Below are 25,745 nucleotides of genomic sequence, written 5' to 3' on the forward strand. Positions count from 1 at the left end.
CCTGCGGCGACGGCTGAGGAGGGGCCCTGCGGGTGGGGCCGCTGCACCCCTAAGGCTCTGCAGCTCTGCAACAACCCTGAGGGCTACCTGGCTGCCTACAGCCTCCTGGCTGTCTTCCAAGGTAACCCGTTCCCACCACCTTGTCCAGAGCTGCAGGCCTGCTGCCGTCCTCTCCACCTTCCCTGTGTGACCTGGCCCCTGCAGGCCTTCTGCTGTCCTGGGCACATCTTGCTCTCCATCCTGGAGCTGTGAGTGAAGCCAGGTGGGAGCCTGGGCTGGGGAAGGCAGAGAAAGAGTGGTGGCGATTCGGGTGGTGGGTAAGGGAAGGCGGGGTTCCTCCAGCTGCCAGAGTCTGGGGCTGTTGCTGAAGAGTGGTGGTAGTGGCTTCACTAGGGGAAGAAAGTATGCTGGTGCCTTGGATAGGGAAGTTGCTCATGCAGTATTGCTCTCTGTACTTCACTCTCTTCCTCATTTTCTTCTCTTCCCGCCTACCTTTTTGGCTACTGCTGAGTGCGTAGGTCCAACGGCTGCTGTGCTTCATGCTCTTGTCTGTGCTGCATCCCCATTGCTCACAGGGAAGTAGTGTTCCCTATGTGCCTCACGGGTTGAGACATGAGCCAGGGAATAAAACATACAATATAAACCAGTACACAAAACTGTAGTGCCCTGGCATGTACTTTGTTACCTGCCTGTCAATTAAAAAAATACCTTGGCATGGTTGGGTGGGACTTTGTGCAATGAAGATGACTTTCAAAAATACCTGGTTTTGGTCTCTGGATCCCAGTGCAACCATCTTTCTAACAGTTAACTAACAATGGCTTAACTTAACCTTGGGGGTAACCTGAAGTTTAGCTTGCTCTTAACTTCTGTTGTTCAGCTTCAGCTATTCTTGTCCATATTTTTGGTTTTCTGTAACAAGATTTGTTATGGCCTTGGCAAGCCTTAGGCTTAGAAAGTAGTAATAATGGCTGAGGGGGAGGAGAAGCATTAGTATACCAAATGTACACACTTGAGGCTTGTAAAGATATTTGTCTGTCCAGTGAAGGTATTGGATTAATGTTCAGAATGTGTCAACTTTATTGGACTAGCTAGAAAAGAAAACTGTTTCCTGAAAAATTATGAGACTTTAAAGCTCATCCTTGTTGCTCATCAACAATGAGACTGCTGCAGAGGGATGGGGGGAAGGTGTAGAGGAGATTCAATGCTAGAAGAGCAGGCAGCCTATGCTGAGGACATGCAGGATTATGGATGACTGTGTTCCTGCTGGAACCACACTGAGATAACTGGGATGGTCTAAGGAGAACTGAGCAAGACCTTCTGCTTAAAACCTAGAAGGGTCTGACTGCTACTTGAGTTCCTTGGAAAATCCTTGGAAGAACTGATGTCTCTCAGTATGTATTTCTGTGAGCTCTGATTTCAACCTGTTTAGAATCTGATCTTTTTTTAGCATGCATCTGTTGTGTTAGAAAAGAACTATCTAGCGAGTTTTGGGCAAAGCCTGTTATTCCTTGCTTATATTTGAAAGGGCAGCTGATAGGACCAGGAGGTGATTACTGTTGCAGTTGTCCTGCTGTTAGCACTAACTTATTTTCTCCAGCATAGTAAAAAGAAAAGGAGGGATGGAAGAACTTACATAGCAGATTTCAATGGCAGCAGGGTAGTAGAAGACTTCGAGATCATGCATGTATGTTTTTATAGCTTAACAATATGGATACAGAACCAAAAAGGCCTTGAATGTGATACTGACAAATTTCAGATCATATTACACTAGACAAAGCATCTTCAGTATTTCCAGCACTTCTAAATTTGCTGTAGCAATATTTCTTAAAATCCAGTTTGCTCTGCTCATCTGATTGTCTACTCAGCTGAATAATGAATTCAGTATAATTTAAATTTTATCTCTTATTAGTAGTGTGGGTAGGTTCTCAGTACCTATCTAATCTAGTTCAGATTTAGGGACTTAATGTAAGGAAACTTCTAATGCTTGTTTTAAAAGCTGATGTAGGCATGGCTTGTGGCATTCTTAATGATGTGTTATCTGGATTTTTCTGAACAAGTGCCTTTCCTTTGACTAGATTGTGGAAAGGAAACTGGGCACTGAAGACTCAAGTTGCAACTCTTTTCGAGAAGCAGAAAAACCAATAATGATTTTCAGACAAGAAATTCAGTGGTATATGTGAAACTTTGCAAAAATGTTCAGGTCTTGCAGCTTCAGAGTTTAGATAAAAGCACACAAAACACAAGTGCGATTTTGAAGCTGTGAGCTACTACTGTACTCCAGCTTTGGCTCTGATTATTTAATTTACCCTCCAAATTACAGAACCATCACTGAGGAAGATAAAATATATCTATAGAGCTTGCTAATGTACCTCTAGGAAAGTTTATTTCCTAATATGCTGAAGAGTAATGAAGTAGTCTTTAACACACTTTTGATGTAGGTAAGTTGTTTTACTAGACTTTTTACACAGTGAGTGAACATAGTAGGTAGTTATCTGCAGTGACGTGGTACATGTGTGTCTAACTGAAGGCATGTATTTATCAGGTTATTTTCAAACTGCCCTAGAAAAGAGGTTATTGTTATCACTACCACATGATATGCTGTATTTTGTCTTCTTTCTGTCTGTTTCTGTTTCAAGTACATGTGAAACCTGTATTTCCAGAATAGAAAACACTTCTTTGTGTAGAACGTGGTTACATGATTAATACCTGCTTTCTGTATGGCACTTAGAGTTGCATAAATGTTGACTGCATCTTGTAATACAATAACCGGATAAGCTGCAGTTCATAGCTGTAGCAGCAAACAAGGTAGAAGTTAACACACTATTTTGAGTACAATAAAGACTGTTTATTCCCCGTGTCAATAATAATTTTATTAAACAAGACATCAGAGCCACTCTTGGAGACTTGTCCAGTCTAATCTGTCTGAAGACTTTGGATAGCACTAATATGTTATACTCTGATTACATTTGTTAGTGGAAGGACTTTTTGATTACTTTTGTTTTTCTTTTTTAATTGGATTTCTGCAAACAATTGCTTTAAAGCCACCACAGTTATAACAGCTGTAGAATAAGGTGGTGTGGTTTTTTTTTTTTTGTTAAATGGATGAGGAAAAAATACTCTTGTATTTTGTTAGAGCAAATGAAGTTGGTTTCTGATTAATCTGGATTTTGTGGGTCAGTACACTCTGTACCTAAACTTCTAACATATGTGACAGGATAATAAGGTTTTGGAGGAGAATAGTTAAAAAATAATTTCTATACTGCTATTTAAATGTTGAGTTGTTCTTGTAGGATTTGTTTTTCAGATCAAGTTAGTATCAGCCAGGTTCCATCTTTCCTGAAGAGACTTTAGTGATTAATCAGTAGATGATGGCATTGGAGAAGTTATGCTGCCAGTCATCACATCTACATTTTTAAAAATTAACTCCAAGGTTTTGTGGCTTTTAGAATATAAATTAAAGGTGGCAACTTAAACTACAGGTGAAAGACAATGTCTTCTAGTTCTGTAATCAACTTCCTACATAGCACACCTACTTCAGATGAATGCTTTAAGGCCTTAGTAAATGTTTGAAGTGCTGACAAATCAGAAACTTATTTGTTCATTCCTTCATGCTAGTATTGTTCCTCGGTCAATGCTACTTAAGAAGAAAAGAAGGAAGCTGCCAAATGTATAAATAATTGCTGTGGAGGAACACCTGAAAACTTCTGTTAATCCCATATGAATTTGTGTGGTGGTCAGACTGACAGATGAAATTGTCATCCTTAATAAAGAGAAAAACTTCTTAGAAAATAAGATTGTGCCAAGAGCTGCCTGCTTATAGAAAGCTGAAGTGTTTAGTTATGGTGGGGATTGCATTGATAAGAGAACAGCTTGACCACAAATCTAGTGGGTGTTTTAATGTGTGGAACACTCTAGGCGTATCAGTTGAAGTTCAGCCTATGTAGTTGCATTTCTGGATGGTGCAATGCTTGTTGAAAACTAACTTAAATCCATTACTGTCCTCAGTCATCTGCCCTTCTGTTCTGTTCTTGGAATGACAGTAGAGAGTTGTGTTTGAATTTTAGGAAGAGGAAGGATAACTGTAGGGTCTATATCATGAGAGACACTCCTCAGTCGTCTGTGAGGTTACAGAACTCTTAACCTTATTTGCAACTGTGACTCCAAGACTTCTTAACTTTTTTCCAGGGTATATATTTTATTACAGACAGAGTTTAATTAGACTGCTATGAAGTTACTTGACACTGTTATGAAGTACAGCTATTCATCTCACTTGTAACAGAATCCTATTTTGGGACTGTCAAAAGTAAACTTCTATAAGTTTAACTACTTGATGTTTCACATACAAACAGAATGTGAGGCAGGATGGGAGATTCAAGTTAGTATCCATAAACAACAATTTTGTAAAAATGGACAGTGTATATAAGCACACAAAGACAATTGCAGCTTAGTTGCTTCTACTTTTGGATCAGTTTTTTAGAATTTGCCTGTACCTAAGTACAGCAGCTTATGCAAGGCCTTTTTCCAGGTTGTATGATGCTGCTTCTTCAGGAAGCTTCAAGATTCAGATGGCAAACCTTTTTCTCAGCTAAAGTAAATCACCTCAGTTGCTCTGAAACAGTTGCAAAGTATTTTTAAATAGCTTTACAGTTTTTTATATTATAGAGGAAAGGTGTCTGTTTAAAAGCCTTCCTGTATCTTCTCTTCATGACGGTAGGGAGGAAATTATGTTTAATTGACAATCATTATTTAAAATCTGTGTCCTGAACTTGTTTCAGTCATAGCTTGTATTCTAATGCAAGTCATAACCTTGACTAATTTCCTTTTAATTTATACAGTATCTTATGATACTGTAATGCATTCTGTTTGAAATCTGTCTGTGCTTCAAACTGAAACTGGAACCTTAATACATGAACAGAGTTTGAGGCATGGTATTTCACTGGCTTAATACTTGACTGTTGAATTTTTAGTGTCCACAGGAGAGAATAAAAATGCATAGATCCTGTGCAGTTTGGCTGGCTTAAGTTGGCACCATATCAATCCACTATATACCTGGATTTTACAGCTAATAAATACCTTAAAATGTAGCTTTGTAAATGTATTAATTTTAACGCTTCCATCACACCATGGTAACTACCCTTGAAACTCTGCGAAATTAAAGTAACTTTGACTAATTATCTCTCTTTTTTTTTCTTGTAGGTATTGTGGTAAATGGCCTGATTAACATTAGTATTTCAACAATTGAGAAGCGTTATGAGTTGAACAGTTCCCTCACTGGCTTAATCTCGGCAAGCTATGACATTTCTTTTTGCATATTGTCACTGTTCATATCTTTCTTTGGAGAAAGAGGACACAAGCCACGGTGGCTTGCTTTCTCAGCACTTATGCTAGGATTGGGCTCGCTTACATTTTCCTTACCACACTTCAGTAGTGGAAAATACCACTATGGAGCTAAACTTGAAGGTAAGCTCATCCTTAGGTTTTGAAAATGATTAAAAAAAAAATATCTCTGTAGCAGCTTGGTGCAATTCTTAATTTGGTACAACCTAGTTAATCTGTGTTGAAGTCCTAAAAACAGAATATTGTTTTTAACACTGAAAAGAAAATGATTCTGTGAAATCCTCAAGTTCAAGAGCTGTCTCTCTGCACAGTGAACTTTCTTTTTCAGAAGAGATCTGAGTGTCAATATCGGTTCTTGCTCATGAGCAACATTTGAATAAAATGCTTTTTTGACTTGCATTGATAAATGCAATTAAAATTCACTTTGAATAAAAAAATGATCTGACCTTTCTTAATGAATAGGAATGCAAGCTATGTCAGTGATGTAGAATAAATGTTAAAGGAAAGCTTACTACCTTGTTGAAAAGTGACTGCATGTTGCCATTCTTTTGGGTTTTGAACTATTAAGGGTATCTTGAGTAATTCATTAACAAGTTTCATTAAGTTCTTCTAAAATGTTGATTAAAACTTGTGGGTTTCTTTGAAATAAAGAAGGAGCAAGCAGTACTGAACTATACTGACCAAAGCAATACTGATACTGTGGGAGTAGCCAGCTCTCAGATCTTATGTATCTTTTCTCATGAAACAAGACTTCAAATGCAGTGTGCTCAGTGCCAGCTATTTGCATCTCAACTTAGTGGCACACCTGTAATGAATAAAGAAACATAGATACTTTTAAAGCAGAATGACTTAATCTTTTAGGATTGTCTTAACTGTTATTGCAGTGTTTAATCAGATTTATGCCTTCAATATCTAAGAATATTAGAGTACTCACTAAAAAAATAAGTAGCTATTAAGCAATCTGATGGAAGGTTCTTAGTGTTTTGGTTGTTGATTATCAACCTTTTTTTAAATGTTAATCATGTCACACACTTCTATGAGCTGTCTGGACATCAACCATTAGTCAAATAACTTTGGTAAGCTATTCCCCATTTATTAAATGAGGATCTGAGGCAGAAGTTAATTGGACTTTTAATTGAACAAGGCCAAAAGAGAAAACTTCAGTGTTTGGAGGCTATCAGCAGATGATTACTTGTTAACCCTTAGTAGAGAGGCAGCAGCTTACTTGCTCCTGGCTCTGTTACAGTCCTATTTCTCTACGATTTCAGTTTCAGTATTACTCTCCCTACTTCAATAGTATGGAAGGGGAACTGAATTTAATACAAAAAAGTTCCAACCTGATTGTAGGTTTTTTATTGAAACAAGATACTGACAGGATGGGATTGCAAAGGGAGATGGGAAACTATTGCATCTGATCTTTCCCCCTCCTACCAACCTCAAAGCATCTGTTACTGTTGGATGAAACATCTGCCACTTCATCTGCCATTAAAGATGCTGTGGGTGTTTACCTTATTAGGGATCGTGTTCTACATGAACTTTTGAAATCTAAAAGCTGATTTTCAGTGCAGCATATGCTTTCTTCTCCATGGCACTGTAAGCCGACTGAGTTAATGCTGTTTTGACTGCTGTAATTTAAGGACTTCAGCTGAGGCAAACAAAACACTATCAAAGATAAATGACTACAGAGTGCAGAGAATGTCTACATTGTGACAGAAATGATGTAAATCGGCGTGTGCTGTGCAATGACATCCTTTAACAGTTAAGTAAACCACAGTACATGATTTTATAGGATATCTGGTTTTGCTAGTTCTGATCTTGATGAAGCATCTTAACTCTACATTTAGTTGCAGAATTTAATAGCACCGCATCCCAAAAACCTTCCTTGTTGCTTATTTGTTTGGGTGAGTAGTTTATAGAGATTTTAATGTGTTGGGAGTAAACTTTTGTTTGATGCCTTCTATTAAAATCTACCACCTAATTTATTTTTGAACAGTTACGAGTTGGTTACTTGATTATTTATGTTAATCTGTTATATCCAAGTACAGTGAGTTTAGGACAACTTCAAAGTATAATTCAGTGCAATATTTAATATGGCTGTCAGGGTAACTAATAGATCTAGTCTGGAATACAAAATACAGTATATGGCTTACAGACTTCTTGGAACTTACTGTTTTACCTTGAAATATTCATTTATTTTATTCTGAGTATATACATATCCTACTTTACAAAACTATTCCATTGGAATTATTTATCGTAATAGCACTCTTAGAAATAGTTTAATCTGTTTCATATTGAAAGAGTAGCTAATCAATGGTCTATCTATTTACAAAAATTTTAAACCACAGCAAATATGCCTTGTCTAATCTCCAGAATGGTTTAAGACTCAATTTTGTAATTTAGATGTAACCAGTGATCTAGTCTGCTGACTTTTTTTAGGTTATGTAGGGTTGTCAATGTCTCAGCTGGCTCTGGTATTTGTAGTCAGGAGCACCATCTACTGGTTTGTGTGTAATGGAACCATTCTGTATTTGATTACCCGTGGACACTACAAAAGGCTGTAAAACCTGCAGGTGCTATAAGCAGTGTACTTCTAAACTTCTGTCTCAGATCTTCTTGGAACATCTTTAAACTTGTAAAAAATGTCGGTCACAGCAAATGTGAAGTGTAGATCTTCAGTTGACACAAGGAAGGTAACTTTATTGTGAAGACAATCAAGCATTGGACCAGATGAGCCAGAAAGACTGTGCAGGCCTTATCTTGGGGCGGGGTGGGGGAGGGTGGTGGTTTCAAAACCCTGCTGAATAAAGTCCCGAGCAAGTTGGGTTGCATTCAGTTTTGACATAGTTTGTATTAGGAGGTTGGACTGTGTGACTCTGTCTCTAACAACCTGAGTTATTCCATGAGTCCCTTCAGTAACAGGATGTGGACGATGTCTTTGGAAGAAAGAAATATCTTTGTTGATAACAAGTTGTAGCCATTTGAGTTGAAATGTATGTGGTGTGATATGAGAAGGAGAATGACTTGAACACTTTATTCAGTTATCCGTTCTACTGCAAACTTAGGTGGTAGATAAGTCATTTAGGGTCTGACAGTTAGTGAATCTTCTCAGAAGGGCATTAATTGATCTTCTTTCCAAGAACATGCCAAGGACAATTAAAGAGTAAAGAAGACTGTGGCATTTGGGTACTAATGGTGACAGAATGTGTGTGATGTCAGCCTCTAATTTGACTGTTTTGTCTTGCACCATCAGTATGTCTGGTTTTTCTGTTGGTTTTGCTCTCTGAAGAGACTATCTGATTAGCTGAATAGTGGATAGTACTGCTGTTCTCTACACTGCTGGGTCTATTTCTCTATACCACTTAGACATTTTGTGAAACCGGAACATCTGCCTTTAGAAACTAAGAACTTAGTCTTCATTCAGTGTATTCATTTAAGCTTTGAGTGACTTTTCCATTAAAGACTTAAAGAGGAGACAGATTTTTTGAGTTCAAAAAGGAACAGAAATCAAGCTGTTCTTTATTTCTTACTCTTCATAACTCTCTTTAAACTATTCCTTGCCCCCCAAAAGACAAAAGCTCCCACGCCTACTGGCTGTCATTGAAAATGTTAGTAAAACTAGTATTGACCCATCTTATTTCTAATTAATGTAATGGCTAAAGCATCTCACAGTTGGTTCTGCTGCCTTGGCTAGTATGTTGCATTAGATATGTTGGAATATTTTGACCTTTACATAACTTGGATTCAGATAGATATGTTAGATTAAAGGATGCAAGAAGGTTTCTAATGACTGACTCTGTTCGATGATGTTGCCTTTAATGCAATTCTAGTCTTTAAAATGCAAGTCTAATCCACTGACTTTTAGAAGGAAAAACAAGTTTAATGAGAAAAGGTAGTTAGAAATGGTCAGCCACTCATCTTAAACTTCTTGCAGAGCTTGGCTTATCTCAGGTTAGACTTTCTTGATCATGTAAAAGCCAATGCCTTCTCTCTCCACCATTCTTATGACCGCAGTAAACAGGCTTGTAGATCTAATCCAGATTAGATTTAACCTGTGTCGCTTTATGAATCTGCTTGAACCTTGGACTGGTACAGGAAGGTGATGACATGAAAGACTGAGGTAGAGAGAGTAAACTGTTGTTTGACAGCAATTTTGACTTATGCTGGTTTAAACTAACCTCATAGTTTTGTGGTAAATCATATTTGCTTTTAAAATGTATCTTGGAAGCATGAAATATGGTCCATAACTCCACTCAGCAAGTGCATTTGTACTTGCTGGCTTTAAAAAAAGAGAAGTCTGGCAGGTGATGCAAATAAAAGGATTATGATTGTATTAAACTGCATATTAATGATTCTCTTAGTTTTGTAGTCAGACCTGATTACATGGTTCTGAAAACAAACTAGTGTGATCACCTGCTCTCATCACAATGTCAGGATAAATTTCCTAGGGCATATGAACTGAAGAGCTAGAAAACTGAAGGAGAGAGGCAATAATCAATCAGTTTCACAGTGGTACAGGCTTTTAGATTGAAATGAATTGAGACATTGGAGGTGGGGATGGGGGTTCATGAAGAACCATAGTCTACCAGTTCATATTATCACATGTAATCAGCTTATTTCATGAAGTGACTTCTAGATCTCAAATTAGGCTTGTTTCCACCAAACTGATGGGTTCTTCCTCTTCCTTAGGATTGTACAGTCTTCTGTAGAAAAACCTGGAAAGAACCATGCTGCTCTTTTTGATCTTGTCACTTGGGCCTGTCTGCTACTTAAAATGCAATGATAGCAAGAGGAAGGAGAAGAGAAAACGTACTCCCTGTCTTCGCTTCCTCTTTTCTCTTCCCTCCTTATAGGGCCAAGCATTACAGGAGCAGATGCAACCTTGGGCTGTTCTACCTCTGCTTCCCTCTTTGTGTGTGTGGACAAGTACAAAGGCTTTACATGAACTTCTCATTCTGGAGATATGGCAGTGTGTGCTCTGAGAGATAGTGGTGTGGGTTTTTAAGTTTCGTGTTTTGTTGGTGTGTGGGTTGTTTTTTTTTTTTTGACAAACACCACTCAAAAGAGTGAATGAGAAGGGAGGATTTTCTTTGCCTGTGATTGATAACTGCACTTTCCTCTCCAGCAGTCCAACTTGTCTCAGGTTGTTCAAGGCTCCTCTGTCACTTAAGAGTGGAAGTTGTTGTTAGTGCTCCTCAGAATCATTATAAGGTACAAGAACAAAATGAAGTGTCTGTTGCCTAGGAGTAGTCACTAACCTATTGAATGATCATTTGACTTTTTTTTTTGCATACGTCTGGTCTGTAATGCTTTCAACAAGCCAGAATGTTTTAATAAGGCTATTTCATCCACGTTTCCTTCCTAGTAAGGAAACAAAAACCAAGGCATGATAATATTTCTTTTGGGGGATAAGATATTATAGAAGGGTAGGACACTGTCATGCAGGATATATTAGTTGACTTGAAAATCAAAGTGTGAGCCTGGCGCTAACAGCACTTCATATGTAGTTTAGCCCTTAGTACAGGTTTTTCTTGAGTTGGACTGTGACGAGCTGGGTAACAATTTTAAAGTCTTGCTGTCTCTGTTTTTCAGATACGTGTCAAATTCCAGGATCAAGCTCTACTAACTTCACTTGCAGTGCCAGCACGAAGTCTTCACTTCCCAGCTATCTGTATGTCTTTATCCTGGGACAGCTGCTGCTGGGAGTTGGAGGAACTCCACTATATACATTGGGGACAGCTTTTATTGATGATAGTGTCCCCAAACACAAGTCTTCCCTTTATATAGGTAACTTTTAAAACCGTCTATAACACGTTGTCTGGATAGATTACAGACTGCAATGCCTTCCAAATGCTTTTATGAATTCCTCTGATTAAATCAGTCTTGTCATTGTTTACTTACAAGCATAAAGTGTTTCGATATTTATTACTGTGCAAGTTAGGTATTAGTCTGCTGCAAGTATCAAGTCTTTTCAATGGTTATTTTACAGAGCATGGTAAAGCTACTTTGTGCACTTCTGCGGCTGTTTTCCCATTTCAGTAACTGAAAACGATTAAGTGGTTATTGTAGCCTGCCTCTTAACAAGAGAATAAGTTGTAGCAGAAGTTTGCTTTTTAGTGTCATGGGTGTTGAAAACTACTGTGTATCAGGTCAGCAGCCAGACCTTAATCTATCCTTTAACAGTCTTATTTATTTACCTTCTTAACAGTAGGTTGTCCCTTCAGTGCCAGGACACTCGTGTGCATCATATGATCAATGGAGTTCTCTAGCCACATAAAAATTTGGCGCTTCAGGAGGAATATACTGGAAGTATTTTTCTGTAACTGAAAGTAATGGGATTGCTTAGAAGCATGGAAAGTATGTTTGTCTTACTGTGCGGCTGTTTGAAAGCTAAGGAATACTAATTCTTAGCAGTTTTTCATTTTTCCACTCAGCACTCTCTGGGTTATGTGCATCTTTGCTGTCAAGTTCGTTGCAGTCTCTGTGTGTTTCCTATGGGTATGAAGTTATTTGCTATTTTCCACATTTTTAGGTGTAAGCTGACAAAAGTATGTTAGCTATACTGGTAACTTGCACGAAGAATTGAAAACATCTTAGGTTCCTGGACTGTTTTTCAGATGAAATCAATATTTTAGGGGGAAAAATTGAAATAAGCAAGAATTGTATCCAAATAGATGACTAATTGTTCCAGGCAAGCCACTTCATTTGATGCCAAGTAGAATGGTAGCATATGTTAACTCTTAAATAATGAAGACAGCTTTTATTTTTGCTTTTTCTTTGTATTGTGAGAGAAGATTATTACAGGTATTTTTTTCGGTGGCCAGTGAAATAAATAGAGGAGAATTATAGCTGTCTGCATGATTAGAGGATTAAGAAATGGCCTGAAAAATTAGGAGAATGGTATCAGTGTTCATACTTAAAACATAACAGAACAATACAATAAATTAATGCTTGTGCAATCTCCAGACAACTGCTGAGTTCAGAAGAACAGTGTATTCTATCTAATATAACAAAACTAGAACACCAGTGAGTGAACAGGTGCTCCGTTAAGCCTTAATTCTTTTTCTTGCTTTTATGCAATGTATTGAGGATTTAAACTATATTGTGTTGCTTTGCCTAATGCAGAAAGCTTGTGCAAGGCACCAAGAAAAGCCCTATAACTTTCTGCTAGTGTCTATAAATAGCTGCTAGCATCTTAGGCTATAAGCTTGCAACTCATAAGCTGGTAGTTTTTCTTCTGAAACCGCGTGTGTTTTCATGAGGCATCTACATCTAAAGCCAATGAAAAGTTAAACAATTCCCAATGATAAACTGACTGGTCTGTAGGAGGAAATAGGCACTTTCTAAGCTAGGTTTGAAGTTCAGTAGGATGAATGTGGACTTAACTCAGAAAGATCCTATGAGCATGTAATTATTTCCAAATTACAGGAAGACCTGGGATATGTCAGCTCAATATTTATTTTGATTTACTGATACTTGAGTGTCCCCTTCTGTACCCCTTCCCAATCTTGCACCCCTCCCAACACCCCCTCCTCCATTATTCCTTCTTGCTGTCCAAAGAGAGTGAAATAATACTGAATACTCAGGATCCAGGCACTTTAGAAACAAAGGAGAAATCCGGATTCTTCAACCTGGGTACAAGCATCAGATATCAGCAGTAAGGATGCGTGTCTTACCAATTATTTAAACATATCTAGTTATTACTAGTTGCAAGCCTTTATCTGCAGAGACAGTGCTCCTGCCAGCAGTGCTGAAGTGCCACAGATATCTGGCTGGCAGGGCGGGAAGATTATTGTGACATTGAGAAAATCTTGTCTTAAGAGCAAAAAAAATGGATAGACCTAGAAGTGCTCTTTGGTAGGATATGGTTACACTTGCAACATTGTGTTTTTTTGTTGGTGGTGGTTTTTGTTTGTGTGTTTTTTTGTTTAGAATTGTCAGAAGCTGTTAAGAGCTTTGTATTTTAAGGCTCATATCAATAAATTGAAGTGGATATGATTCAGTTCTCAATGAACTCAAGTGGCAGATATTAGTCGAATCAAAAGTTTTAATGGAACCCTGGTTTCTGGTCTTGGCAGATCTAAAAGCTACCTTAAGAGTCAAAACAAAAATATAAATAATTGTGTTCTTAAAGATTCTGGGCATGTACTGTTAATGATTGATGCTCATAACAGCCTCACTTAAACTTTTTCACAAGCTAGGTGGTGATTGCAGGCACAAGATGTGCAAAAATAATGCATAAAGATGCTGTAAATGGAGTGTCTTGCTGAACCTCTGAGTTGCAGCTTTTAATAAGAGCTGCAAATTTTCTTGTTGAGAAACAAGTACAAATTCTGTCTCCTACATGCTGTAGTTTAAGTAATGAGAGTGAAAACAAGTTGAATTACAGAAACCATTTGGTCTGAAGTTGATTTAGGATTTTTTGAAAAGAAAGCATTAAAAATGTATGGTGAACTTGATCTATTTTCTCTTCTAGGAATTGGCTATGCCATGTCACTGCTGGGTCCTGCTATTGGCTATGTCTTAGGAGGGCAGCTACTTAATATTTATATTGATATCCAGATCCCAGAAAGGCAAGATACAACATAGTCTTTTGTTTTCTATTTTCTCTTCCTAATAATTCTTATTAAAATCTTCAACTTTCCTCCATGTGAGGAGGAGAAGGTGTTTTTGTTTGGAAAATACTCCATTTTCAAGAGCTTCTTTAACTTGGTAACAAGTTGCATTCACAAGGGCTTCTAGCAAGTGGGTTACTTCCAACAATGAGTAGTCCAGAGAAACTTTCCAGAGTTTCCAGAGAAACTTTCACACACAATGGAGTGGAAATACTTAGTTCTAGTTTTTGAGATATTAGCTATTTTAAAACTGATTAACAAAAAATACTTTGTCTTTTGAGTTGCTCATTTAGAGTTAGATTGCAACTATTGATTTCTTGTGCAAAAAGTTTCTCTGAGGTGGGATATAATGCTACTTACCTCCTGGGGAAGAACTTGGTAGAAAATCTACCAGTTGAGTAATAGTCCACTATTCAAAAAATGTTTTAAACTGTACAACTGTCCAAATCAAACAACTTCATTGACACTTGCATTTCCTATGTTTTAGGGACTTTAGATCAATGCAATGGCATTCTGAACTTCTGTATTGGCTTTTACATGACTCACTGATTATCAAGATTCTTTCTAAAACCAGCTTTTTCAGTAACTTAATCATGCTACTGGATCTTGAAATCAGGGCCAAACAGTGGCCTTTAAATCAGAATGAATTTGACTAATGAGTTGAAATCTATATTTGGTAGAATCCAATATTGTTCTAGTAGAGCTGATGAATGTGCTTTAAACAAGCAAACGATAAATTTAATACATGCAAAACCCAAGAAAATTACAATATTCAAAGACTTTCTGTTAAATGAGTATTAAAAAAAAAAAAGCCAGCTCACTGACATCTGAAATTGGTGATTTGAATTAATGAATGGTTAACCTTTTTCCAAATTATTTTTCCAGTACAAAGATGGATCCAGATGACCCACGTTGGCTTGGAGCATGGTGGATAGCATTTCTTGCATGCTTTTTTGCAATTTGGCTTCTTATAATACCTTTTTCATGCTTTCCGAAACACCTACCAGGTAAATGTTTAACAATAATGGGCTACTTTGCAAGAGAGATTTGTTTATACCTGTAGGTTATAGACTGAACTGAGTGGTTGATGCCTCTTTGGTTCTGTTTCTCAGTTAACTGTCTTTGGCTACAACCTGATGATAAATACCTTGCTTCCAATATGCAGCCTTTAAAACAAAGTGAATGGGCTAGAGGGAAGATCTTGTGTACATAGAGATGTATGGTAGGACTGGAAACAGGTAGAACATGGAAACTAATGGTCAAAGTTGGAAGATGCTTGCAGCTAAGCACCTAGGACTCTGTTACCCACCAAGAATCATAAGGAAATTCCATTATTTAACTCATGCATTGTTGTCTTTGACTCTATTGCCTTATTGTTTTGGGTGGAATAATAAAGCATGAATCAAAGTATCTCAGAGCAATCTTCTAAAAAGAATAATTTTAATGTAAATTCTATTCAGGGAGGTATTATCTAGGAGTCTCTTGGAAGAGCATCTAAAGGAACTTACTATGCTTATCTGGGAAGAGAAATGGTGAAGGAAAAGAAACCATGAAGTAGGGAACTGGGGACAATGTGAGGATGCTTTAAAAAAAAAAAGAAGGTGCTTCAGGATAATCTGAAATTCTTAGGATATTCCTCAAATTTTCTTACAGCCAAGGCCTTCCAATGGAAGTATGATCCTTTCAGCCAAATTCTTTTTTCCACAACAATACATTATCTATCTTTTTATGGACCTGTACCAATAAAATACTCAAGAAGACTTACAGCATCTGCGCTAGTTTTCCCAAGGAAAGGAAACACTTACTTGGATGCTTTTTCTGACTTTGAATAACTGTGCTCTTAGACTTAATATTTTCATTGCCAATAAATATGTCCATTTGTAGGAACAGCAAAAATACAGGCTGAAAAAATCTCTGAAACCCATAATGATGGAAGTGAGGTGCTTGTTGAGACCAAGAATATTGGAAACAGTTTTAAAGACTTTCCCGTGGCTCTCCTGGTATGGAAATCTTGACTTTATTAAAACTGATACATTCTGAGAAATTAAATTCTTTTTCAGGTAATACCTTTCTAAACACTTATGTAATTGCTTCTTTATTATGTCGTGATAGGGAAGTCTGCAGTGGTACTGATAATTTGATGCATATTTATTTTGTTGATGCTTAAGGTTCTTAAAGCAAGAAAAGCATATTAGTGAAGTTTCACATGAGAGTATCTACTTTAAAATGTCATGACTTCTAGTTTAGCATAACACTCAGGATATTATTTCATTGTAGTACCATGTAATTTCCCCCATAGATACTGTTGAAGAATCCGGTGCTTATGAGTCTAATAATAGCCAGTTCTTCAGAAGCTTTGGTGGCCACTGGTTTTGCCACATTTCTACCAAAGTTTATAGAAAATCAGTTTGGAAAGACATCAAGTTTTTCAGCAACTCTTGGAGGTATTGTGGCTTTTCATTTTTAAATCTTAAATATATTGTGCTGAATACCTTATTAACATTACAGTTGGAAGCTTATATAGGGATCTTGTGTTTGTCTGAGAAATGCTGTTTTCACAGCAGAAACAGTATTTTTATATTTTCTTCCTGCCCTATGAAAATGCTGGTACTTAATTCATGAAGGGTACAAATCTGCTTGTTTATAGGTTCTGAAGACTTGATACTAGTATTCAAAATAGAATAAGAATTTTGCATGCTGCTGGAACTATAACTTATTCCTTTCTTATTCTTGATGAAAAACATTTAATTATCCTTGTTTAAAATCAGCTGAAGGAGCATTAAGCCTTAGTCCCTACTAAAGGAAGCAAGATGAAGGGCAGCTGGAAAAAAAGCATTGCTTACCACAACTAAGGGGTTGGCTGGGCATTTCTCTTCTTCAATTCCACCATAATGTTACAGTGAAATGGCTTACCATAAAATAACTAATCAGGATATATTATGAAACTATTGTGTAGCTGCTTCTATAGTTGACTTACTGTTACTTGTTCCTGTTATCTGATATGCAGAAGTAATAGGTAGAACAGGGGAAGGCTATGAAAAGGTGAATATTGGAGAAACAAATAGAAAAATCTGATGGAAGAGCTGCAGTAGGTAGGGTCATATGATTAACTCTGACAGTTACAGCTGAAGAACAGCAACCAGATCAAAGCAGACAGGCCAGCAGGTGCTTGCAGTATGGCAGACTTAGTATTTCTGGAATGTTTTTTGCTAAATCACTGCAGCTGTATAAAGTTGCAATATAAGGGTATGCTAGTTGAAGTGTTCTTTCTCCAACAAATATGTTTGAGACACTTTCTGCATTACTTACTCCCCTAGATAACACTAGGTAGTACTATCACTATGCAGACATCATTGCTTCAAAACAAAATATGTGCAAGTTTTACATAGAAATACATTGGAATACATACTCAATTGTTAAACAGTAATCAGCATTGAAGTGGAAAACTGAATGTTCATTTTTTGTCTGTAGATGTTGTCTGAAATTCTTTTAATTTGAGTTGAAAATATTGATAATGTTTATCAACTGTACAGCTTTCAACATTAGTGTAGGCATTTCTTTAAAGCCAGCTGTACCTAAACTAATGTTGAGCTAGCTGGTCTAAGTGATACCAACGATGAAGTTAACTGTAGAAACTTCCTTTGACTATGAGTGTCCGTGGCCTAGGCATTCTACCACTGTACCTGAAGTGTCTTTAAAATCAGCTGTCTCGAGTCAGTGCAAGTTACACTGAATTCTGTGTTGTATTGTAGATTAGCCATATAGAAATGCTCAGTTATGTATCTGGAGTCCTAATAGTGCAGAGAGGTTAAATCATTATGGACTATATGGACTATGATATGAAAGGTCTCCCATTGGTCTAGACTTTTCTAAATCTTTCTGTAGATGCCTTATTGTATCTTATGCTGTCTCGTATATAACAGTGATTATGTTCTCTTATTAAAAAGTTCATAACACAAATATATAACAAAGAACACGGACATGTTGAAAAACCACCACTGAAGCAATGAAAGAGCATTTTCTGTTTTCATGAAGTAGCTTATTGGTGTTCAGAGATTCCTGCCCAGTATGTAGTACTCTTAAGTAACCTTGTTTTGCTGCATTGAATTTGGGTTTTGAACAACTATAAATTATGCTGTCAAGTTGAACTTCTAGAAAAGCTAAAGATAATGTAAGAGTAGAGTAAATTACTCATGTTGACAGATTCTGGTAAGATGGTTTGAGAATGACATCACATGGACTGCATCTTAAGATACAGGTAACTGTTGTGATTTTTTTCTTAACATAAAATTGCACTCTAAATTACTTCACTAATTATATCTTGCACTTTTGTGTAATTGCTGGTGTCTTGTTTTCCTATAGGGCTTGTGTTAATTCCAGCAGCAGCACTAGGCCAAATCGTAAGTGGCATCTTGGTTTCCAAGTGCGAAATGGATTGCAAAAGCATAATCAAGTTCATAATAGGCACTTGTTCAGTGGCCCTACTACTAAACACAGTGTTTTTGTTTGCTAAATGTGGGAATGAACCTTTCGCAGGTGTCTCTGAAACATATAATGGGTAAATATCTTTTAATCCACTTTTGGGTTTGATGTTAATGTTGAAAATAAATAAGCTACATCACAGAATACAAAACCTTTAAAAATGTCATATTTTGCCTTGGTGAATGAAAGTGAAATGCTTTATGGAACTCTAAAACCTTGGAATCTTTATGTAACAGATGATTAATGATACATCGCCTGCAAAATATTCTGAGCAGGCCGGTCCTGTTCGAGGACCAAATCCTAGCTTCTGTAACCATTCTAGGTATAGTAGCCATGGTATTGACTAAAGCTAACTTTGTATCTCTGTAGAAGTAGTGTGTCTTTTTGCATCTTGTTTTATTACCAGCTCTTGACAATCTGGGCAGTTTGTTTGTGGAAGGATTCTGTCATGTGCAGCAATTTCATGAGAGCACTGAGGTGCACTGCAACTTACTGATTGCACATTTTTCCCTAGAAAAACAAAGACGTTATTGTAGCATGAGATTCTAGCATATCTAGCCTCCATTTACAAAAGTGACATTCTTTTTCCTGGTAAAAGTGCTGACTGAGATAGAAATTTAATGCAAAAAGAGCATAGCTCAGTGACCCGAATTGAAGAATAAAATGGGTGGAGTAACACAGTTGACTGAAATATGACTTAAATATTTTTGGCTGACAGTTATGGGAAAGACTTCTCTAAACAATATGTACTTTTCTTTCCCTTAAACAACACAATTCTCATTCCTAATGAGAATGCAGTCAATCACTCAATTTTAGATATTTGTAGTAACTGTAATTATTCTAGGATGAATGTTCTTCCTGTTGCTGTGAACAAAGCTTACTCTGGAAACCAGTATGGCATTGGGGAAAAAAAGTCAGAAAAGTGAAAGTAAAAATAAAGCAAGATTAGAAATAAATATCTGCAAGGATAAGCGTGCTGTAAAGAATGGATTTCTAGGTTAACTTTTAAAACTTCAACATTAGATGTATGTGATCAAATCACCACCATAGGTACTATGTTGTATAAAATTCCAATCATGCCTTATTAAGGGATTAACTATAAGATTATAATGTTTCAATTCTCATAGTTTTAAATAGCACATGTTTCTGTAGCATGGGCAGTTTGAAAGCAGGAGGAAGGTGGCTAGCTGTGCCAAACCTGTGCTTTCAAGTCGTCAGTTGCTCTGTCATGAATTGACAGAGCCAGAGGCAACTCCAGCTGTTTGAGGGTCTGCCAAAGAGCCAGATGCTGCTGTGCAAAATAACTCTAGTAGGCTGGTAGCTAGGGAATGCTAGCTGCCATTTGAAAAAATCATAAGCATGAACAGCGTACTGTGCAACAGGGTGAATAACTTCCCAATACTTTTCTGCTATTTTCCCCAAATCCACCATTTCTAAAAAGGGTTAGTTACTACTTTCACTTACAAAACCAGAATTTATAAGTTATACTCCAATGCATAAAAAGACGTTTGAACCTAGATAGGATGGGGAAGACGATCTTTGCGCTTTACTGACACAATAGCATGAAGTGCACCGTGAAAATGCAGAAGATGGGTTGAGGGGGAAGTTGGTAATACTTCTAGGAAAAAAATATAAACATATAATCAACAGCTAAGCTTACATGGTTTCTTTGCTTGATATTTATCATGCTTTAACTGACTTAAAATGAACGTATAACAAACAGAAGAATGCAGGAAAATCACATCTTTCTTATGGAAGCAACTAAGTGCACAAATGTTACAGAATATGGAGGCTACTGATTTCCTTAGGTCCTTTAAAGGAATCGTTGATATAAACATAACTGACAAATATGACAAAATTTTACCAGAAATTCAGAGTGACATGAAAGAATGACCAGATATTTTTCATGTCTCTGTTAGGTAGATGTGAAAACAGTAAAATAGATAACTTTAGATTAACAGGACAGAAATTTGAAGGGCTTGGAGGCAGCAGTGGTTGAAGTTCTCTGACAGAGGAAATTTAATGTCATGATACCTTGCTCATTCATTTTTGTTTCCTTTTCCAGAAGGCATGCAAAATGAATAAACCAAATTTCATACACTGATGACTGGAGAGGAAAAAAAAAAAAATCCTTAAAGTCTAAGTTGCCACTCATTTTGATTCCATCTTTACAACTTACTGTATCAGTTGACAATATATTAAAAGACCAGTATGGACATTTGACAGTTAAAACATGGCTCTAATTCAGTGTCTGAAAAAATGCTAGCTGTAAGATTACTGTGGACACTTCAGAACTGTGAAAACTAGGATGCAGACTTTGGTTGTGGAAAACTCATAGTTGCATATTGAGTAAAAGAATCTGTATTGAGTAATTGAATACTGAAGAGGTTGTATAGAAAATAGTATATCCATATTTCTATACCAGCTCCTGTGATAATAAGCAGCTGACAAAAGGTACAGCTGAACTGATTTTCATCCAAAGTTATATACAGTTAACTTGTATTTAGTAATTTTGTGTAACTTTGGCAGCTACGTAGTTTAACGGTTGCTGAAGACCTCTTATCTACAGCAATTTGGAGTTAACCAATCCTGAAATAACTCTTTCCACTCAGTGTCTGTCATTAAAAAAAAAAAAGTTCAGTTTTATCTAATTCACTGTTACATGTGGGACTATAGTTTCTTGGCCATGTGACCTGCATCAGAATAGTTAGTGATACTGAAACAGCTTTCCATGAAGGCATAAGCAACTAAAATATGTAGTAGTAGCTCTAACAAATTCATAAGCTCGTGGAAGAATAACCAAGTGTCTGACTCCTGCTTATGCTGTTGAACAAATTCTTCTGAAAGAATAAATTATGAGAATACTCTGAGAGTTGACTTGGAAATTGATGCATATTCATTTTTGTGGAGATTTTGAAGAATCCTTCATGGCAAGCATTCTCTTTCTGTTGAAAAATAACTTGGAGGTGAAGGGGTGGGGAATGCTTTTGTATGTTTAGTACCAGAATCACATGAGTATAGGATCACTTTTTGAGTACATATGTTAATGAACAAAGTATATTGATAGCAGTTACTTGGTTTATTATTAAATTCAGCTATAGGTAGAACTAACATGGTTTACTTTGTCTAGTAAATACTTCAAATAATTGTTTTTGCCAAATTCTTTTGCCCAATATTTCCTTGAAAACTTGAAGGAACAGAAATGCAGTGTCTATTTCTGTAGTTCTATTCAGTCCTACAAGTCTCTGGGTGCTGTGAAAGAATACTCGACCGGACCTATAGCGCTCTTAAAGACCATTTAATGCCCTTATTGGCTAGGCTTCTTTGGAAAAGTGATTTTAGAACAAGAAGTTCCATGTCAAAAGAACCTAGGTACACTAAACTGTTTCTTTTGTATTTTAATATTTATCTCTAACCATGCGTAACTGAAGGTTCAGTCTCTCTTTGTAGGTCAAGGAAGAGAGACATTGTCTCTACATGTAAACAGGACAAATGTTACCACTGAATTGATTAAATATTTCCAGGCTTGACATGCCTCATGGGCTAACAAGGCACTGTATGAGGAAACCTGTGATTAGTCAGTTTGCTTATGGTGTACTGTAGTGCTTTAGGCCAGAGCAAACTAACTTTGATTCTTCTATATATGAAGGATGAACTAATGTGACTTAGTAGGGTTCAACTAGACTATAACCAAATGAAGAATATAGTTATGATGTCTCTAATATTCCATATACAGTTTGAATTCCTTGTAAGTAATCAGCTTAATTCCTCGATAAATTATTTTTCCTGTTAGTATTTGACCATCTTAAATTCTATTGAAGAAACCTGCCTCTTAGGTAATGAATCTGGAACTTTCAGTCTACAGTACAATACCTAAACTACTGGAGGCGTTAGTATTCTGGTTTCAGCTGACTGAATGCTTAACTTGTGAGTCTTCTTGACTTATTAATGCACTACTGTTAGAAAATCAAAGGGTGTTTTTATTGTCTCCAGTTTTGTCTTAAGAAGGTCCCCCCACATCCCAAACTGATTTTTCATACTAATAATATAGTGGGATTATTTAAAATACAATCATACTGTGGCCTATATTGGAAGTAAATGCCTAAATTGGGAGTAATTACAGTAAGCAAGAGTTAACTAATGAAGAACAGAATTTAATTTATTCCCTAAACAGCCAGAGTAAAATCTTTAAAGTCCTTTTGGCTATGATAAGACTTTGTGTGTCATGGTGCTCTGCATTTAGCACGTGCAGTTGTCTTGGTGCTGGAACAATCTGGATGTCTGTGTAGCGGTGTTAAAAACAGTAAAAATATGGTGGATTTGCAACTGGACTTGAATCCAAAACAGGGAAAAAACCTTGGAACATGATCAGTAGAACAAGCAATACCAAATACTACTTTTAATCTTGTTGCGTTTTTTCCTAAAACCGTAAATTGAAGAAGTTCAAATTTATAAGTGTGTGGGAGGGAGGAGATAATATAAGAATTGGGCTGAGGCACAGACTTTTGTCACCTGTTCTGTGAATGGAAATTGGAGGAGTAACCTATGGAAGGAATAACAGCACAAAAATGACTAGGTACATATTAAATGGGGATTCTCTCTAGAGTTGTAACTGCTAGGAATATGGCTTATTTTTGAACAATTAGTGGATAAATCACCTGAATTGAATATTTTGAGATTTAGTATCCGATAAATACTGCATTACTTATTTAAAAACAGCAGATATGTAAATTACTTTATTAAAAGTGTATTAACTTTCACCTTTCAGAACAGGCATGCTATATAACTTAACAGCGCCCTGCAATGCTAACTGCCGATGTTCACGCTCTATGTACTACCCAGTTTGTGGCAGAGATGAAGTCCAGTACTTTTCTCCCTGTTTCGCAGGATGTACATCACATCTTTTTGACAACACGAAAAAGGTACTTAATGCTGTGAAGATAGCTGACATGGTCTGATCTTGTTTCCTGCAAAATGCATTCTATACTGAAAACATTCTTCCCTTAGTATGACAGGAAATTCCAATATTTCTGAATCTAAGTGGTAGTTAATACTAGAAAAATGGGTGTGAGTTGGAAACACATAGGTCTAAGTAGGATGAATGTTGGTATATGTCGAGTCCAATACTCTCTGACCAGGTGCTTTACATATTTCAGTTATGGAGAGTGTAATGTTTAATATCAAATTGACTTACTTGATGACAGTTGATGTTACACAGGATTCCTGATTTAGCAGGGTGATATAAAATACACTGAAAACACAATACAAACTTAAGTTATACTTAACAAAATTGAGCGGTTGCAATACACAGTTCAACCACAATACCAGTGTGATTCCCATTGCTGGTCTTCATAACATGCTCACCATCACAATGCTGGGCCTCCACAGTTATTAGGATGGCATATGTGGGATGAAGCTAGCTCAAGCTCATTGTTATCTTTGAAATTCTTCTGCTAGTTGTCTGGCTTTTGTACCGTATGTTGGGCTGAGGCACACTTGCCCTCCGTGCTGGTCTGGCTAACTTAGGGAGTCTTTCACACTCTCTTTATGAACTCGAGGAGAAACATTTACACCACTAGTTGATCCGCTCAACTGACATAGCTGTTTCTTTTCTGCATAGCTTGCTTTGCAGCAGATATGGTCATTCACAGCCTGCATTGTTCTGTGAGCTTCATGAGCACATCACCTTTTCCTCCTCCTCTGAGCCTTCTTCTATTGTAGCGGTTTATTGGTCAGTCACAGTATGTTTCTCACATTTGCAGTGTCATATTGCAAATGTTACTTCTACTAAACTTTCTAATGCTGAAAATACATTAAATCTGAATATTCTTTAAATAGAATTACTAATCAGAAGAGTAGAAATCAACAACTGCCTTGACATTAAGCTGTGATTCTTATCTAGATCTTTAAGCATAATCTAATGTTTATTGTATGCATGGCAACCTCCTTCTGTGAGTTTCCAAACCTTGAATGTCAGTTACCCCTGATGTAGGAATGGTAGACAGTCAAAGTGGCTGGTTATTATCAAGCTTTCCTGGAACTGAGAGACTTTCTGTCCTTGTCTCTGCTAGTACAACAAACTCATGAGCAGGAATGTGGGAGGAGTGTAGGAAGATCCTAAAGGTAGGCAAGCTGAACCAGGGAGTGCCTCTGGGGACTTTTTATATCAGAAAAGGACAGCGGTAAATGAAAGGAGGTATTATCTAGAAGAAAATGTAGAAGACTGACTACTACTAGCTGTGAAAACTTCACACTTCACCTATACATACTATTTTTTTTCTTTGAAACTTGTGTGGATTTAAATGAAGAGCATAAAATTATTCCATTTGTTCTCCTGCTTACAAAACCAGTCTGACATTGCTTCTGTTCTTTCCTGCTTAGGTCTTAAGAGTAGAGCTCGCCTCTCTTTCTGTTAAGTACAGCTCAGTGTAAAAACTGGCCTGTTCATAGCCAACGCTGTCAAACTAGGTGATCTGGGACTTGCCAACATCTCTGAAGAATGTTGGGGTTTCCAGTTTGTTCTTCTCTTGTAAATGGCTATGTATTGTTGAAGCTTGAAGAATAAGGCTTGAGGAAATACTGGCACAAGTAAATGAGAATCTAAAGAATTAACCTAGTTCAAGTAACAGTTTTTAGCTGTCCAGAGAGTTAAAGTTCTTTGGAGTATAGCTTTTGAATTGTACATAAATAATCAATAGTTTTGGTTAATAAACTAGGTAACAGTTAATGTTAGCTTATTTCAGTATTGGAAAAATACCGAGAACCATGGAAAAATGAGAACCATGTAAGGTATCTTCAGCTGTAAGGGAACTGGAGCTTTTGGCTACCCTTTGTTCAGAAGTTACACTTTGGAAATGAAACCAGTGTTATATGGGGGAAGAGAAAAGGACAATCCCTTCCTCCAACCCCTGATAACCTCCATGGTGGTTATAATGCTTTCAAAGAGGTGACTTGTTTGAAAATTATGTATTTTCAGATTTTTTTATCTATACTTCATTAAAAAAAATTCTTGTTTTGAACACTGTAACTTGCCCTTTGTTGATTGTATACAGTGACTGGTGTTATCTTCACTGATTTGCAATAAGATTTGAGCACAAAAGTTAGCGTTTCAAGCCTTATTCTGGTGTTTTTGTATAATATTATATACTGCATATGGTCATGCCTCTAACTCTAAAATCTTCTTTAGTTCTCAGGTTTTTTTATGCTTGTACCTAAAAAGTTGCTACACACAAAATGGAGATTGTCACTGTTTTTTTTAGATCACAAAACTAAAAATAACTTTTGCTTAGGTGAGCTAGATCAGTCAAGTTCTGC

At 36.9% G+C, this 25,745-nt stretch overlaps 1 protein-coding gene across 1 annotated transcript in view; it reads left to right on the forward strand.

Moving 5' to 3' along the window:
• Window positions 1-3: 3 nt before the first annotated feature.
• The window catches only part of SLCO4C1 (solute carrier organic anion transporter family, member 4C1), a gene marked incomplete at both ends in the record, with an annotated part of 31,624 nt that continues 5,882 nt past the window's right edge, over window positions 4-25,745 (forward strand). The window contains 9 exons of the mRNA XM_009706093.1: window positions 4-121; window positions 5,197-5,460; window positions 10,927-11,121; window positions 13,811-13,907; window positions 14,835-14,956; window positions 15,834-15,949; window positions 16,249-16,393; window positions 18,312-18,507; window positions 23,200-23,353. Coding sequence (XP_009704395.1) covers window positions 4-121; window positions 5,197-5,460; window positions 10,927-11,121; window positions 13,811-13,907; window positions 14,835-14,956; window positions 15,834-15,949; window positions 16,249-16,393; window positions 18,312-18,507; window positions 23,200-23,353 — 1,407 coding nt within the window. The remainder of the gene's footprint in view (window positions 122-5,196; window positions 5,461-10,926; window positions 11,122-13,810; window positions 13,908-14,834; window positions 14,957-15,833; window positions 15,950-16,248; window positions 16,394-18,311; window positions 18,508-23,199; window positions 23,354-25,745) is intronic.

The sequence above is a fragment of the Cariama cristata genome, unplaced genomic scaffold, assembly GCF_000690535.1.
Source record: "Cariama cristata isolate BGI_N322 unplaced genomic scaffold, ASM69053v1 scaffold11370, whole genome shotgun sequence".
Lineage (NCBI taxonomy): Eukaryota > Metazoa > Chordata > Aves > Cariamiformes > Cariamidae > Cariama > Cariama cristata.